Genomic DNA, 13637 nt, shown 5'->3' with positions numbered 1-13637 from the left:
GTTTCTAGACCCGCTAAAACTTATCCAGGAGAGAGAAAGAGAGAAGAGAGCAAAAGCACTTCAGTGCATTTCTCTTGCGTGCCCATGGATGTAATCACAGATAAAGCAGGCTCAATTATAATAATGCATACAATTAGTTCATTTTAGGTATACATCTTTTAGGTAGATAGCTATTTCTGATGAGCAACTGATATTACAATAGAAGGAAAGGATACACTCTTAGGGGAGGATATTTGACACAGTAATTTTAGCAGAAATATCATGTCAGAGGATTCTTATTTTACATCAATTTGCCATTTTTTGTTGATGATAAGAGCTAGGTTTTTATAGGAATCCAAGGAAGCAGAGGAATACCTTCAAGTATTTTTGATCGAAAGATTCAGATCAGGCTGCGAGACAACAATGAGAATAGAAACAACAGTGATGTCCTATTTGACAGTACTGGAAGAATACATTTGCATATCATGCCTTAGTCACTAGCTAGTTCAAAGCCTACGGGGTAATCAAGAGAGCGCAAGATTGGAACTTGGAAGTAGGTCGATCTAGGCAGGAGAAATTTAAAATGTTTGTCAATGAATGACAGTGATTCTTAAAATGAGACAATACCTGAACTATGACTCAATGCTACTTCCAGGACTTGCCTCGGTCTATTGTAACTAATGTGCTACAGTTCATTGCTTCAATAGCTCTTCCCTGATAAAAATAATAACCAGTAATTTTTAATGTAGATTACACCAACGGAACTCTGATAGTTTCATTATCCTATACTGCAACCATGTCGAGGAGGTGATAAACATCCATGAACAGAACTACAAAGTTTAGTAATTCCGGATTTAAAAGCACAAATAAACACACAACAAAAGATGAGGAGGACCAACTTTTTCCAGAGTGCATCCCAACTGCAATAGTTGAATATGATACAGAAAAAGATCCTATTACTTTCTAGAGATATAAAGCTCGTCAAACAGATTTCAAACCCATCACATAATAAGAGAGATTTTCTTTTTGATAGGTAAAATAATAAGAGCGATGACTCTTCAATATAGATAACCTTGTGGCATGTAGTTTAGAAGGCAGCTCACCGCACATAGCATGTAATGTAACAAGTAATGACACCAACTCTCTCATTCTTAGAATCTACCAAAGCAATTCAAATCTACATATATAATAGCTTGTATAGAATGTTTAAACCGTAAGAATAGCTCAATGGCTTAAAAGTTTAGTGTTTCAATTCGTCATTTTTGGTTACACGGGAACTAACAGAACTCATGAGCGCTTTACTATAATCTAAATTTGCACCATAAGAAGTTGGTATCAGCTATTTGGTCGAACCAGTTGGCTCATTATAAAAAAGCAATCTTTGGATTGAACCACCAAAGTGGATTTTAAAGATTAACCTTTCTCATTTTTAAAATCAAGTAACGCAATTCTAATGTAGATAACAGCAGTTTAACCGTAAGAATTTCTCAATGGTCAAATAATTGTAGTTCGTCATTCTTAGTAACATGGAAACTAACACACCTCCTTGCAACATAAAAACTTGACACCAAATACTTTTCTTGAACCAGTCGGCAGATTAAAACAAAAAACCCAATCTTTGGATTGAACAACCATAATTATTTACACTAGAAATAAAGTCAATAAATATCAGCAATTAGCAAATGCACATTACAAGAACATACAGTCAGTAACAAGCCAATACAACCTTTTTTTTTTTTCTTTTTTAGATAATGTAACAGAGCAACACAGGCAAACAACCCAGTAAATTACCTTCCACCTTGTGTTCATTCAATACCCAACAAAGAAAAAGAGAGAAACTACACAAAATTAACAGTGAAAACCAAGAGCTCCTCCCTTACAATCAAATGGGTAATTTTAAAGATTAACCTGGCTAAGGCAGTGAAGGAGAAGAAGAGGGTTTTTGTTGTCGAAGTTCCTTAATGACAGCAGCCAATGCTTCAGGGTTAAGACCCAAATCGCAAAGGGAAATGAGAACAGAAAGAGTATGACGATCGAGGCCAGTGTCCAGAATGTTCGACATATGAAATACAAGTTCCAGAGAATCACGTGCTGTACGTGCTGCCTCCGGATCCATGAGATAGACTGAGAAATTAGAGAATCAAATTAATATGTAAATGCAGTATCAGTAATTAAAATGGAATGGGAAGCTGAGAAGTTACTTGGAATTTTGCTTACTTCTCTGTGAATCGAGGATAAGATGGTTGCTGTGAATGGGCAAAGATTTGGGCGGATTTCTGTTTCACAATATGTATTTTCGACTTGGGGACTGCTTTTCTTTTTGTCTCTCTTTTTTTTTTCTTTTTTTTTTTAATTAAAAAAATGTTGTAGGAATTACGCTGGTGCTATTAGGATGGATTTAAAATCACTGATAGAACAAACTTTGGTTTTAGCTAAAATTTTGTCTATAATGTATATAGGAATATGTTTATTTTAGTCCCTGAAATATAATTTGAGCATTTTTAGATGTTAAAGTGGAGTATTTTTTGTCTAATTAACACGAATGGACTTAACAATTGAGAGTGACTTCCAAAAAACACTAAAAAAATTGACAGACATTCAAACCAATCAAAAAATGGACTTGCCGCGGGGAGTCCAAAATTGCCAAAGGGATCCTATTTTGGCAACATTTATTACAACAAAAAATAACAATGGATGTCCCTTTTTAAGCTGGGAATCCATATTTTGTATTACAAGAAGAAATGACAAATGTATGTTCCTTTTTAAGTCAATTTTTCGATTTGTCTCCGTTATAAGAAACGTTTTAAATATAGACCAAGCAGCAGATAAATTTATTTATCTCCACACTTTTCCTTCTCCTTCTTCCTACTTCTTGTTCTTCTTATTTCTTCTCTTCATTTCTGTTAGCTTCTAAATACAGAGGATTTTCACAAATATTATCATAAAATTACTGGGAAAAAAAATGAGATTGAAAGTACTAGCTGTAGGAACTATTGTTGGGAGATCAAGAAATTTTATAGACCATCTCCTTTTCTTTCGGGTGCTGCTATTTGGCACAACCCAAAATAGCACAACTCGGCACAACTCTATTAAAAAGTCTTAATTATCCTTAATGAAGATTTTGGCTCCAATAAGTGATATTTTCTCCAAATTTCTTTCCTTCAAGGCAAAGCAATTATTACACATAGCATGTTTAAGCCTTTCATTCTTGCAATATCTAGAACCCATAAATTTATCTCCCTCTAATATTTTTATATAATTTATATGTACATAGCATGGACCTAGAAAGCTTTTTTGATAGGCTTCTTAGCTGACATTTGTTTTTGTTTGTTGTTTTAAAACTCTTTTGTTTTACGTTTCTCTTTATTTGGTTTCTAATAAAATATCCACTGAGTCTACTTAGTGGTTTGTTTAAAAAAAATAAAAAAACATTATACATACACCTAATTTAATTATTTGGTCAACCTATATATACGGTCTATCAATACAAACTACAAGTTAATGTACCCTATAAATATTGTTTAAACAATATAAAAAAAAATCTTAAATTACATACAAAAATTGTCTAATTTTTTGACGAAATTGCATTTATTTTATATAAAAAATGATTGAATTGAATCAAAATTTAGTAAAAATATTTGCTGAATCCTATATAATATTTAGCTAAATTGAAGTAATTCAACATTTCAATTACAGTCAATCATAGTGTTGATTGCTTGTTTCATCCAGTTTTTGTCATTTTTTTTTAAATTGATTGAATTGAATTAAAACTTGCTAATTGTTCCTCAATTATATCTAATACTTATCTAAATTCTTGCTAGAATAAATCTTTAATTCAAAGTCAACAATAGTGTGACTACTTGTTAAACCCGCTATTTTTTAAAATAAAATAAAATTGATTGAAGTAAATTGAAATTTACTAATTGTTATTCAATTCTATCTAATACTTAGCTAAATTGAGATAATTCAATGTTTCCATTAAAGTCAACTCGGTGTTGACTAATTGTTAAATTCACTATTTTTTTATTTTCTTAAATTAATTTAATTAAATCAGCACTTACAAAATATTTATTCGATCCAATCCTATCTAATGCTCAACAAATTGAGATAATTCAATGTTTTAATTAAAGTCAATCACAATGTCAACTGCTTGTTACATTCATTATTATTTTTTAAAAGTTGATTGAATTAAATTAAAAGTCGATAACCTTTACTCAATCATATCTAATACTTAGCTAATTTGAGATAATTTAATATTTCAATTAGAGTCAACCATAGTGTTGATTGCTTGTTACATCCTTTTTTTTTTTTTTTTTTTTTTTAAAGTGATGGAATTAAATCAAAACTTGCTAATTGGTACTCACATTTATCTAACTCTTAGAAAAACTAAGATAATTCAACATTTCAATTAAAGTCAATCATAGTGTTTGACTACTTGTTATATCCACTTATTTTATAAAAAAAAATGATTGAATTGAATCAACACTTGGGAAAGCTTTACTTAATAATGGTTGATGCTTAGCTAAATTGAGAAAATTCAATTTCAATCAAAGTCAATCACAATGTTGACTACTTGTTACGTCTCTTTGTATCGTTTCAGTTTTATCGAATGTCTACGAAGAGACACCACTTGTTACATCGTCTATTTAAAAAAAAAAATGAATTAAATCAAAACTTGCTAATTGTTATTCAATCATATCTAATGGTAATTTAATATTGCAATTAAAGTCAACCATAGTGTTGACTACTTGTTACATCCATAGTTTAAAAAAATAATTGACTTAAATCAAAACTTGTTAATTGTTACTCAATCATATGTAATACTTTTTTAAATTGAGATAATTAAATATTCCAATCAAAGTCAACCATTATCATAGTGTTAACTTTTGTAACATCCACTATTTTTGTTTAAATTGAATGAATTAGATATGAACTTGCTATCGTCACTCAATTCTATTTAATAATTAACTAATTGAGATAATTCATATTTCAATTAAAGTCACCGATAGTATTTACTACTTGTTACATCTACTTTTTTTTAATTGATTGAATTAAATCAAAAGTTGCTAATTGTTACTCAATTCTATACTTAGCTAAATTGAAGCAATTCAATGTTTCAATTAAAGTCAACCATAGTGTTTACTACTTGTTACATCCACTATTTTATTGATTGAATTAGATCTAAACTTACTAATTGCTACTCAATTCTATCGAACTTAGTTCAATTGAGATAATTTTTATGTTTTAATTAAAGTTAATCATAGTGTTGACGACTTGTTACATTCATTATTTTTTTTAGAGTGATTAAATTAGATCAAAACTTATCAATTTTAACTTAATTTTATTTAATACTTGACTAATTGAGATAATTCAATTTTTCAATTAAAGTCAACCATATATTGACTACTTGTTGTGTTTATTTTTTATTAAAAAAAATTGATTGAATTAAACCAAGAGTTGCTAATTGTTACTCAATCCGATATAATGCTTAGCTAAATTGAAGCAATTCAATATTTCAATTAAAATCAACCATAGTGTTGACTACTTGCTACATCTATATTTTTTGTTTAAATTGATTGAATTAGATCTAAACTTGGTCATTGTTACTCAATTCTATTTTATACTTATCTAATTGAGATAATTCAATGTTCCAATTACAGTCAACTATAGTATTGACTATTTGTTACATCTACTTTTTTTTTTAAAATTGATTGAATTAAATTAGAAGTTGCAAATTATTATTCAATCCTATATAATACTTAGCTAAATTGAAGGAATTCAATATTTCAATAAAAGTGGACCATAGTGTTGACTATTTGTTACATCCTTTATTTTTGTTTAAATTGATTGATTTAGATATAAACTTATTAATTGCTACTTAGTTCTATTTAATACTTAACTAATTGAGATAATTCTATGTTTCAATTAAAGTCAGTCATAGTATTGACTACTTGCTACATCTACTTTTAAAAAAATGATTGAATTAAATCAAAAGTTGCTAATTTTTATTCAATCTTATATAATACTTAGTTAAATTAAAGCAATTCAATATTTCAATTAAAGTTAATCATAATATTGATTACTTGTTACATCCACTATTTTATTGATTGAATTAGGTATAAACTTACTAATTGCTACTCAATTCTATCTAATACTCAGCTAAATTAAGATAATTCATTGTTTCAATTAAAGTCAACCGTAGTGTTGACTACTTTTTACATCACTCTTTTAAAAAAAATTGATTGAATTAGATCTACAGTTGCTCATTGTTACTTTTTTCCATTTAATACATAATTAATCGAGATAATTCAATTTTTCAGTTAAAGTCAACTATAGTACTGACTACTAATTATATTTTCTTTTTTCTTTTAAATTTGATAGAATTAAATCAAAAGCTATTAATTGTTACTCAATCTTATATAATACTTAGGCGAATTGAATCAATTCAATGTTCCCATCAAAGTCAATCACAGTGTTGAGTACTTGTTACATCCACTATTTTATTGATTAAATTAGATCTAAATTTACTAATTGCTACTTAATTATATCTAATACTTAGCTAAGTTGAGATAATTTAATGTTTCAATTAAAGTCAATCATAATTTTGACAAACTCTTACATCCACTTTTTTTTTTTTTTTTTTTTTTTTTTTACATCCAAACTCTTACTCAGCTAAATTGAATCAATCCTATATTTCAATTAAAGTCAACCATAGTGTTGAACACTTGTTACGTCCATTTTTTTTTAAAGTTATTGAATTAAATCAAAACTTGCTAATTATTTCTCAATTATAGCTAATCTTAGCTAAATTGCGATAATTTAATGTTTCAGTTAAAGTCAACTAGCTGTGACAGCAATGGCTACGCCCCCAGGCCTCCATCTAGAGAGAGAAGAGAACGTTAGGTTTTAGGTTAGATTATGTTCTAATTGATTCATTTTTTCGTCCCAACCATAGTGTTGACTACTTGTTACATACATTTTTTTTTAAAAATTGACGAAATTAAATCAACTCTTAGCAATTTTTTTTCTCAATCCTAATCTAATCTTAGTTAATTTGCACTAATTCAATTTTGAATTGACCCATAAAACAAAACAGGCAAAAACATCAATTTCCAAAAAAAAAAAAAAAATAACAAAGAATTTTAATCAGAATAAAAAAAAATGAAATCGATACCCTTCTATTATATTGAAAACCATCAGTCTTATTAGCCGGTACAAAGTTAGTGAGAAACATCTGATCACCACCACGATTATTATAAGAAGGAAGAAAAAATTCCTTAGCCATTGGATTGAGCTTGAATTTTTTCAACATGTCAACAATATGCTGCATATGATAATTATCTGATTTATCCAATGAAGATATTTTTGGAGCAGTATTTAAAAAAAAAATAGGCATGTAAATATGTACTTTTTTTTTATTCTTCTTACTTTTTATTACTATAATTATACCATCCATAAGAAATATGGAAAATAAAAAAACTGTTGCGGGCATTGTTTTAATTTGCTTCACAATGAAACAATACAATAGGTAAATGGATGTACTTGGAATAGGTGTATTGCACGTTTTTTCTTGTTGAATCTCATTGAGGAGAAAAAGTAATTATGGTATTGAAGAAAGAGAGAGTAAAATTTGAATTATTTTGACTTTTCCTTCTAACTTTTCAGGAATTGTATCAATGGAATAGAAAAAAAAAGAATTTACTGGTACACCCTCAAATGCCATGTGGAATTACATTAATACCCCTAAAAAGGAGGAATTGTGCCAAGTTGTGCCATTTGTGGTTGTGCCAAATATATTTACCCTCTTCTTATAGTCGTGAAAGACTGATAAAGCAGTTTCATTAAATGTTAACTTTGTTTTGAGTGCAAGTACTCAATTTTCTTATTGGGATAATGATTGTATTTATGTTCCCCGTTTGGACTCTATCGCGTGTTAAATTTCTAAATCTTCATGCTTTTGCTAGATTTGAACAATTGAACAAAACGAACAAGATTTCCACATCCGAAAAACTTGTGAATAATATAACAAGATAGACAAAATAAAGATGGCATAAAATTATGGCTGCCAGCTAGCAAAACTTGTGACTATTTAAATAATTTCCAGCAAAAGTTGTGAAATCTAATGAAGTTATAACCAAATTATAGCCACTCGGCAATTCTGAATAACTTAAGAACACAATAAAGAATTTTTCATCTGGCAAACTTAATGTTTTATTTTTTTCAATTGTGTAGTGCCAAGCTATTGTTCTAAATTTTCTTAAACAAGGACAAAATATTAATAGTGGACTCAAATCATATTGTGCAAATCTCCCTCGTTACAAAGCCCTAGCCTAAGCAGGTTGGGCCGGCCAGCTGATCAATCAAAATTTAAATTTATTTTTCACACAACACAATATAGGGAAACTTACGTAATTGTACACGTCGGTCAACTAATTTATCAACATGGCCGAAGTATACACTACCTATACACTTTGCATGTATAGGTATGTATAATATTTGTATATTTAGTATAAAGTATACCTTTCACTCGTATATGTTGTGTATAGGTATATATAGTATATGTATTTAGTATAAAGTCTACACTGCATATACACTGTGTACATATTTTGTAAACTAGATGGTTGAATGGTATTTATCTGTAATTTTCTGCGGAATAAACCTGCTAAGTATGACCCGTTATCTTTTAGAAGAATTTACATAAAATACAAGGTTTAAAAAATAATTTTAAAAAATTGTGATTTTCAATTGGTTGGAAGTTAAGACGATATAATAAATTTGTATCTCGTGACAACTTTAATAATATTGCATTGTTTATATTCTTATAAAAATATGCCTGATGTTTTGTTTTCTATGAGTTCCTTAATTTTTTTTAAACTTCTAATGTACTTTCTACCTGTGTTTGTGTTATTATGCTATTTAATTAAAGTATAAATTAAATAATTTAAATCAATTAGGCTTATGCCCCATGTCTCGAGACTTACATCTTGCCCCATATTAAGTAAAATGTCCTATCTTTTAAAATAGTATGGTCAGCTATATGACTCGTGCTTTAGTCCGTCCATTTCAACAAAAACTGCTTATGTTTCCCTATCGCCGTATTGTTGCTTCACTTGAGTCAAGGATCTATCGGAAACAGTCTCTCTACTTATCAAGGTAGGAGCAAGGTCTGCGTACGCTGTACCCTCCCCAGACCTCACTTGGAAATTTACACTGGGTATGTTGTTGTTGTATATAAGCAATTTGCCAGGTAAAACAAATTAAGAGTTACCTAAGCTAGAGATTATATAAATACGCACTTGTCCTTATTTTCTAGTACTCTTCATTAACTATGTCTACAAATAAATAATCATCTAGAAAAAAAAACTTAAACTTGTATCAAGGTTTTCCTTTGATTTGTTAATGCACAATACGTTTCGGTCAAGATTTGGAAATCCATAGTTAAGTTGTTTGCATAAAATAAGCAAAAGCACAAAAGAAGACCAAGTAGTTTCTCTAATTTTGCGTGTGAGCTTGTGATGGAGAAAATTAATTAAACTCTCTCCATTTTTCTTGTCTACTCATTAACAGGTGGTTGAGCTGCATAATCCCTTCTTTTCATATGACAACTCTTAATTAAACAACACATTATTTCCTTTTAGAACTCTTCAATCAAGTAGTTACACCTATGTTACCTACCAAACTTTAAATTCTCCTTAGGATACTTCATGTTGCATTAATCACCAGACTAAGTAGTACAAGTTTATGTGTTTTTTATTCATTTTCTATTTGAAGAGGATCAAATCATATTGTAGTACTAACGTAAGAACCTAAAATGGCATTGAAAATGAGAGATGTATGCAGCTTACATTATCCCAATAATTTGTCGAAAATAGAGTCGCATGAGAAGGAATTTCAAATTTTGAAATTTGGTTCTATTAAAGGTTATGGGAAGAAGGATTTGAGGGTGATAAGCGCAAGTGCAAGCGGAAGCAATAATTCAAAGAGCATTGATACAATTAATGGGAAGAAAATAAATGGTGTTCATGTAGAGGAGTATCCACATTTAGGGAAAATGGGCAACGTAGTCATTGATAAGAGCACAGAATTAGGAGCATCCTCATCAAATCATTCATATCTACTAGGGAATTTCGTGGATGATCGATTTGTGTATAGACAATCCTTTGTGATTAGGTCTTATGAAATTGGACCTGATAAAACTGCTACCATGGAAACCATAATGAATCTCCTTCAGGTTGGTCCATCTACTCTTCTTTAAATTTTATTTAACTTTTTGTACAAAATTCGGTTGATTCGAGCCAGCTGACGCGGCCTATTTTACAAGGTATCTATTACCTTCCATCAGTACAGAATTCAAGAGAAGCCACTTACGGGCCGGGCCATTTGGTTATCGGGATTAGAATACTAGTTCCAGTATAATTTTTGGATTACATTTATCCCGTGTTTGGTTATTGGTAATACCAGTATAAATTTTATAGCAAAACTTGGTATTGCCTATCTCATACCAGGATAACCATGTTCTGAACCAAACGATCCTTTAGTATATTTTGTCACTATTGAAATTTAAATTCGGGTCTTTGATGATTTTCGATCACATTATTCATCGTTAGATCACATGCTACTGTGCTTTTCCGAAACTTATTTAGACTAAATAATCATAAAAGAATTGATGATTATTTGAACCCAGGTCTCCTGGTTTTCACCCACTTCATTAATCGTCAGACCACAACTTTGAATGTTTGTTTGAGAATTATGTGGCCTAAATACATATAGAAGAAATCATGTTAAAAATGTGATGGTATATTGCAGGAGACAGCTCTAAATCATGTGGCAAACTCAGGGGTTGGTAGTAATGGATTTGGGGCTACACGAGAGATGAGCCTTAGGAAACTCATATGGGTAGTCACTCGCATACATATCCAAGTTGAACAATATAGCTGCTGGTAATTCCTCTTTCCTTTCTTAAATATTGTTTTCTATTAGTCTTTCTAATCTTAGATATTTTCATTTCTAGATAAAAGGTAGTATAGCATTTTTTTCACCTTCTGCTTCAAGTTTAATTCTGAGTATCTAATGAATAATTAACAGACATGAAAACCATGAGACTGATATATACTTGATGGCATACTTTCATGGCAAAAATAAAGAATTTACAGTTTTACACTATCTGCATAAGAGATATTTATACAAGTAACATATCTTATTTTCAAGATTAAGATCCTACATTTTTAGGAAGCTTACTTGTAAACATATTTTGGCTGACATAACAGTGTAAAAAATTCTTTACACTGCTGGTTTATAAAACTTAAAAACTCAAAAGGTAAAAGATATCTATTATGAATCAAATATAACTGGAATCAATGAACTAATGCTTTCCAAAATTATAGGGGAGATGTGGTGGAGATAGATACATGGGTAGATGCAGCAGGTAAAAACGGAATGCGAAGGGATTGGATCATTCGCGACTCCACTACCAAGAACATCATCACAAAAGCAACAAGGTATATACATACATATACTTGTCAAAACTATAGGTCAAATGTTATGTTCTTTCTTGTAAGATCATGAGTACTAAAAACAGATACACTACACTATGTATGTGATATTTTGCAGTACATGGGTGATAATGAACAGAGAAACAAGAAGGTTATCCAAAATCCCAGAGCAGGTCAAAGCAGAAGTTCAACCTTTCTACATCAACAGATTCGCGATTCCATCTGCACAAATTGATTCTGAAAAGATTGAGAAACTCAACGATGAAACTGCACAAATTATCAGTTCTGGTTTAGCTGTAAGACAAATCATGCATACATATTCCCCAAACAAAAGAAAAACATGTTTCATATAGCTGGCAAGCGTACATAAATTTAACTAGTCATGTCTGGTTTTTTATTTAGCCGCGATGGAGTGACATGGATGCTAATCAACATGTCAACAATGTCAAATACATTGGATGGATTTTGGAGGTAATTAAATGCCTTTTGAGTCATTTCTTACTGTTTTAACACATGCAGTATTAACTTATACAGTGACAGTGCGACGAATTTCTACGTTATGAGTGTTTTCTAACCTGAGTAGATTACCTGCTCCATTTCTATGTTACTAATCTCACTTATTATGAACTACAATCAAACCCCGGATATTTTTCGACTGCTATAGCGAAATGCTGTTATAGAGTACATAGAGTATAACATGCCACGACATATCAGTACCAAAAAAAACTTGGCCGTTATGGTGAAATGTTGTTATAGATGATGACTATTATAGAGATGAACGACTGTAGTTATCTTTTAAGTTACCTGACTGTCAATATATAGAATCGTATAACGTTGAGGATGCCACTCGTTCATAATTGAAGGACGTGAAAACATTTTTGTGTGTGTGTTTGTGTGTTTGCAGAGTGTGCCTATAAATGTTTTAGAAGACTGCAACCTAATGAGCTTGACATTAGAGTATCGGCGCGAATGTCGATTGTCAAACGTGCTGCAATCCATGACAAGTCTGAGAGAAATAGAAACAGCAACAAGTGATGAAAATGGTGGAATTAGTGGAACGGAATGCACGCATCTGATCCGCATGGAGGCTGATCGAGCAGAGGTTGTTCGAGCCAGGTCCATATGGCAGCATAAACAATGAACTAATTGTATCTTCTATCTTCTCTACAATCATTCTTTGAAGTGTGTATTTTTTTTTTTGTCAACATAATGTAAGTAGATAATTAATTAGAGATTACTGTACAAGTTGTTCTCTTCTTTATCAGGAGTTGATCCACTTTTACGGCAATGGGTTCGGGTGTCTCATTGCCTTTGACTCGAACACTATATTTATTAATGATTTTTCAAAAAACTTGTATTAAGAAAGACAAATGTATCCGTTACTGTACATTTGATTCTCTTCTTTTCTGATTGTTTAAGTCAGTAATTCTTTTGATACTCGAGTAGAGGGTACAGAAGCAACAACAGCCATTGATATTGTCACTTTTATTATAACATCATACTATGCACACTAACTAGCCCACCGGGGCGGAGGGAGGGGCGCAAGTGGTTCGTTCGAATTCCTTTGTCCAAAAATTATATTAAAATATATACAAGATTGTAATTATTTTTTTATGAATATATAGTTGATCTCGAATCCCCTTGACTTCTTCCTATATTTTCTTTTATATATTTTGAATCTACTTAGTGAATATTCTAGCTCAGGTCATTACTAGCCTACGTGTATAAAATGTAAAAATCATGCACGGTGGATTTAATAGAATTTGTGGCCTAAGGTCAAATACTAATGTAAATTTTTAAAAGAAGAATTCATCCTTACTTTTGCTATCTATAAGAAAAATTTGTTAGCAATGATGCATGGTAAGAATGCAATGCCTATCCATAGTGGCCTTATGCCCTAACCTAATTGTTAGTTTTTGGTAATTAGTTTTGGATCTTGTGCTCTTGATGTAAGTTTTGCTTCTTAGATACTTGGCTGGAGTTCTTGTGGGAATTGATGTCCAACAATTACTCCTTTTCTCTGGTTGTAATGTTTCACTTTGATAATGAAATTAAAGTTAGTTACCAAAACAAAAAAAAATTCTCAAATGACTACCTTATTATAGCTTCGTACCATTTGTAACTACCCTTTTAAATATTACCATTTGTAGCTACATTTTGGCAAAA

General features: G+C 30.6%; 2 protein-coding genes across 4 annotated transcripts; one reads left to right on the top strand and one right to left on the bottom strand.

Moving 5' to 3' along the window:
• Positions 1 to 295: 295 nt before the first annotated feature.
• On the bottom strand, positions 296 to 2441 carry LOC132634112 (mitotic-spindle organizing protein 1B-like). 3 transcript variants are annotated; one of them, XM_060350413.1, is made up of 3 exons: positions 2197 to 2439; positions 1888 to 2103; positions 296 to 693 (listed from the first exon to the last, which is right to left on the bottom strand). In XM_060350413.1, exon 2 carries the CDS (start codon positions 2093 to 2095, stop codon positions 1892 to 1894), a length of 204 nt encoding a protein of 67 aa, XP_060206396.1. In that variant the 5' UTR covers positions 2096 to 2103; positions 2197 to 2439; the 3' UTR covers positions 296 to 693; positions 1888 to 1891. The 3 variants fall into 3 exon arrangements, with proteins under 3 accessions (XP_060206396.1, XP_060206397.1, XP_060206394.1); XM_060350414.1 differs by lacking the exon at positions 296 to 693 and adding an exon at positions 750 to 899 and having other exon boundaries at positions 2197 to 2441; XM_060350411.1 differs by lacking the exon at positions 296 to 693 and having other exon boundaries at positions 1646 to 2103; positions 2181 to 2430.
• A 7205-nt stretch (positions 2442 to 9646) lies between these two features.
• On the top strand, positions 9647 to 12858 carry LOC132634111 (palmitoyl-acyl carrier protein thioesterase, chloroplastic-like). The gene is made up of 6 exons (XM_060350410.1): positions 9647 to 10210; positions 10786 to 10919; positions 11364 to 11477; positions 11590 to 11767; positions 11874 to 11942; positions 12376 to 12858. The coding sequence occupies exons 1-6, from the start codon at positions 9791 to 9793 to the stop codon at positions 12610 to 12612; spliced, it is 1152 nt and encodes a 383-aa protein (XP_060206393.1). The 5' UTR covers positions 9647 to 9790; the 3' UTR covers positions 12613 to 12858.
• Positions 12859 to 13637: the final 779 nt, after the last annotated feature.

This window comes from Lycium barbarum, chromosome 3 (assembly GCF_019175385.1).
Source record: "Lycium barbarum isolate Lr01 chromosome 3, ASM1917538v2, whole genome shotgun sequence".
Taxonomy (NCBI): domain Eukaryota; kingdom Viridiplantae; phylum Streptophyta; class Magnoliopsida; order Solanales; family Solanaceae; genus Lycium; species Lycium barbarum.
The sequence above is the reverse complement of the archived record's forward strand: the minus strand, read 5'-3'. Positions and strand labels throughout refer to the sequence as shown.

Excerpts from the sequence above, each read along its gene's own strand:
- LOC132634111 (XM_060350410.1), top strand. The coding sequence starts at position 9,791 with ATGGCATTGAAAATGAGAGATGTATGCAGCTTACATTATCCCAATAAT. Across the intron at positions 11,478-11,589 it reads ATCATCACAAAAGCAACAAG|TACATGGGTGATAATGAACA; the intron begins GTATATACATAC and ends GATATTTTGCAG. Across the intron at positions 11,943-12,375 it reads ACATTGGATGGATTTTGGAG|AGTGTGCCTATAAATGTTTT; the intron begins GTAATTAAATGC and ends GTGTGTTTGCAG.
- LOC132634112 (XM_060350414.1), bottom strand. The coding sequence starts at position 2,095 with ATGGATCCGGAGGCAGCACGTACAGCACGTGATTCTCTGGAACTTGTA.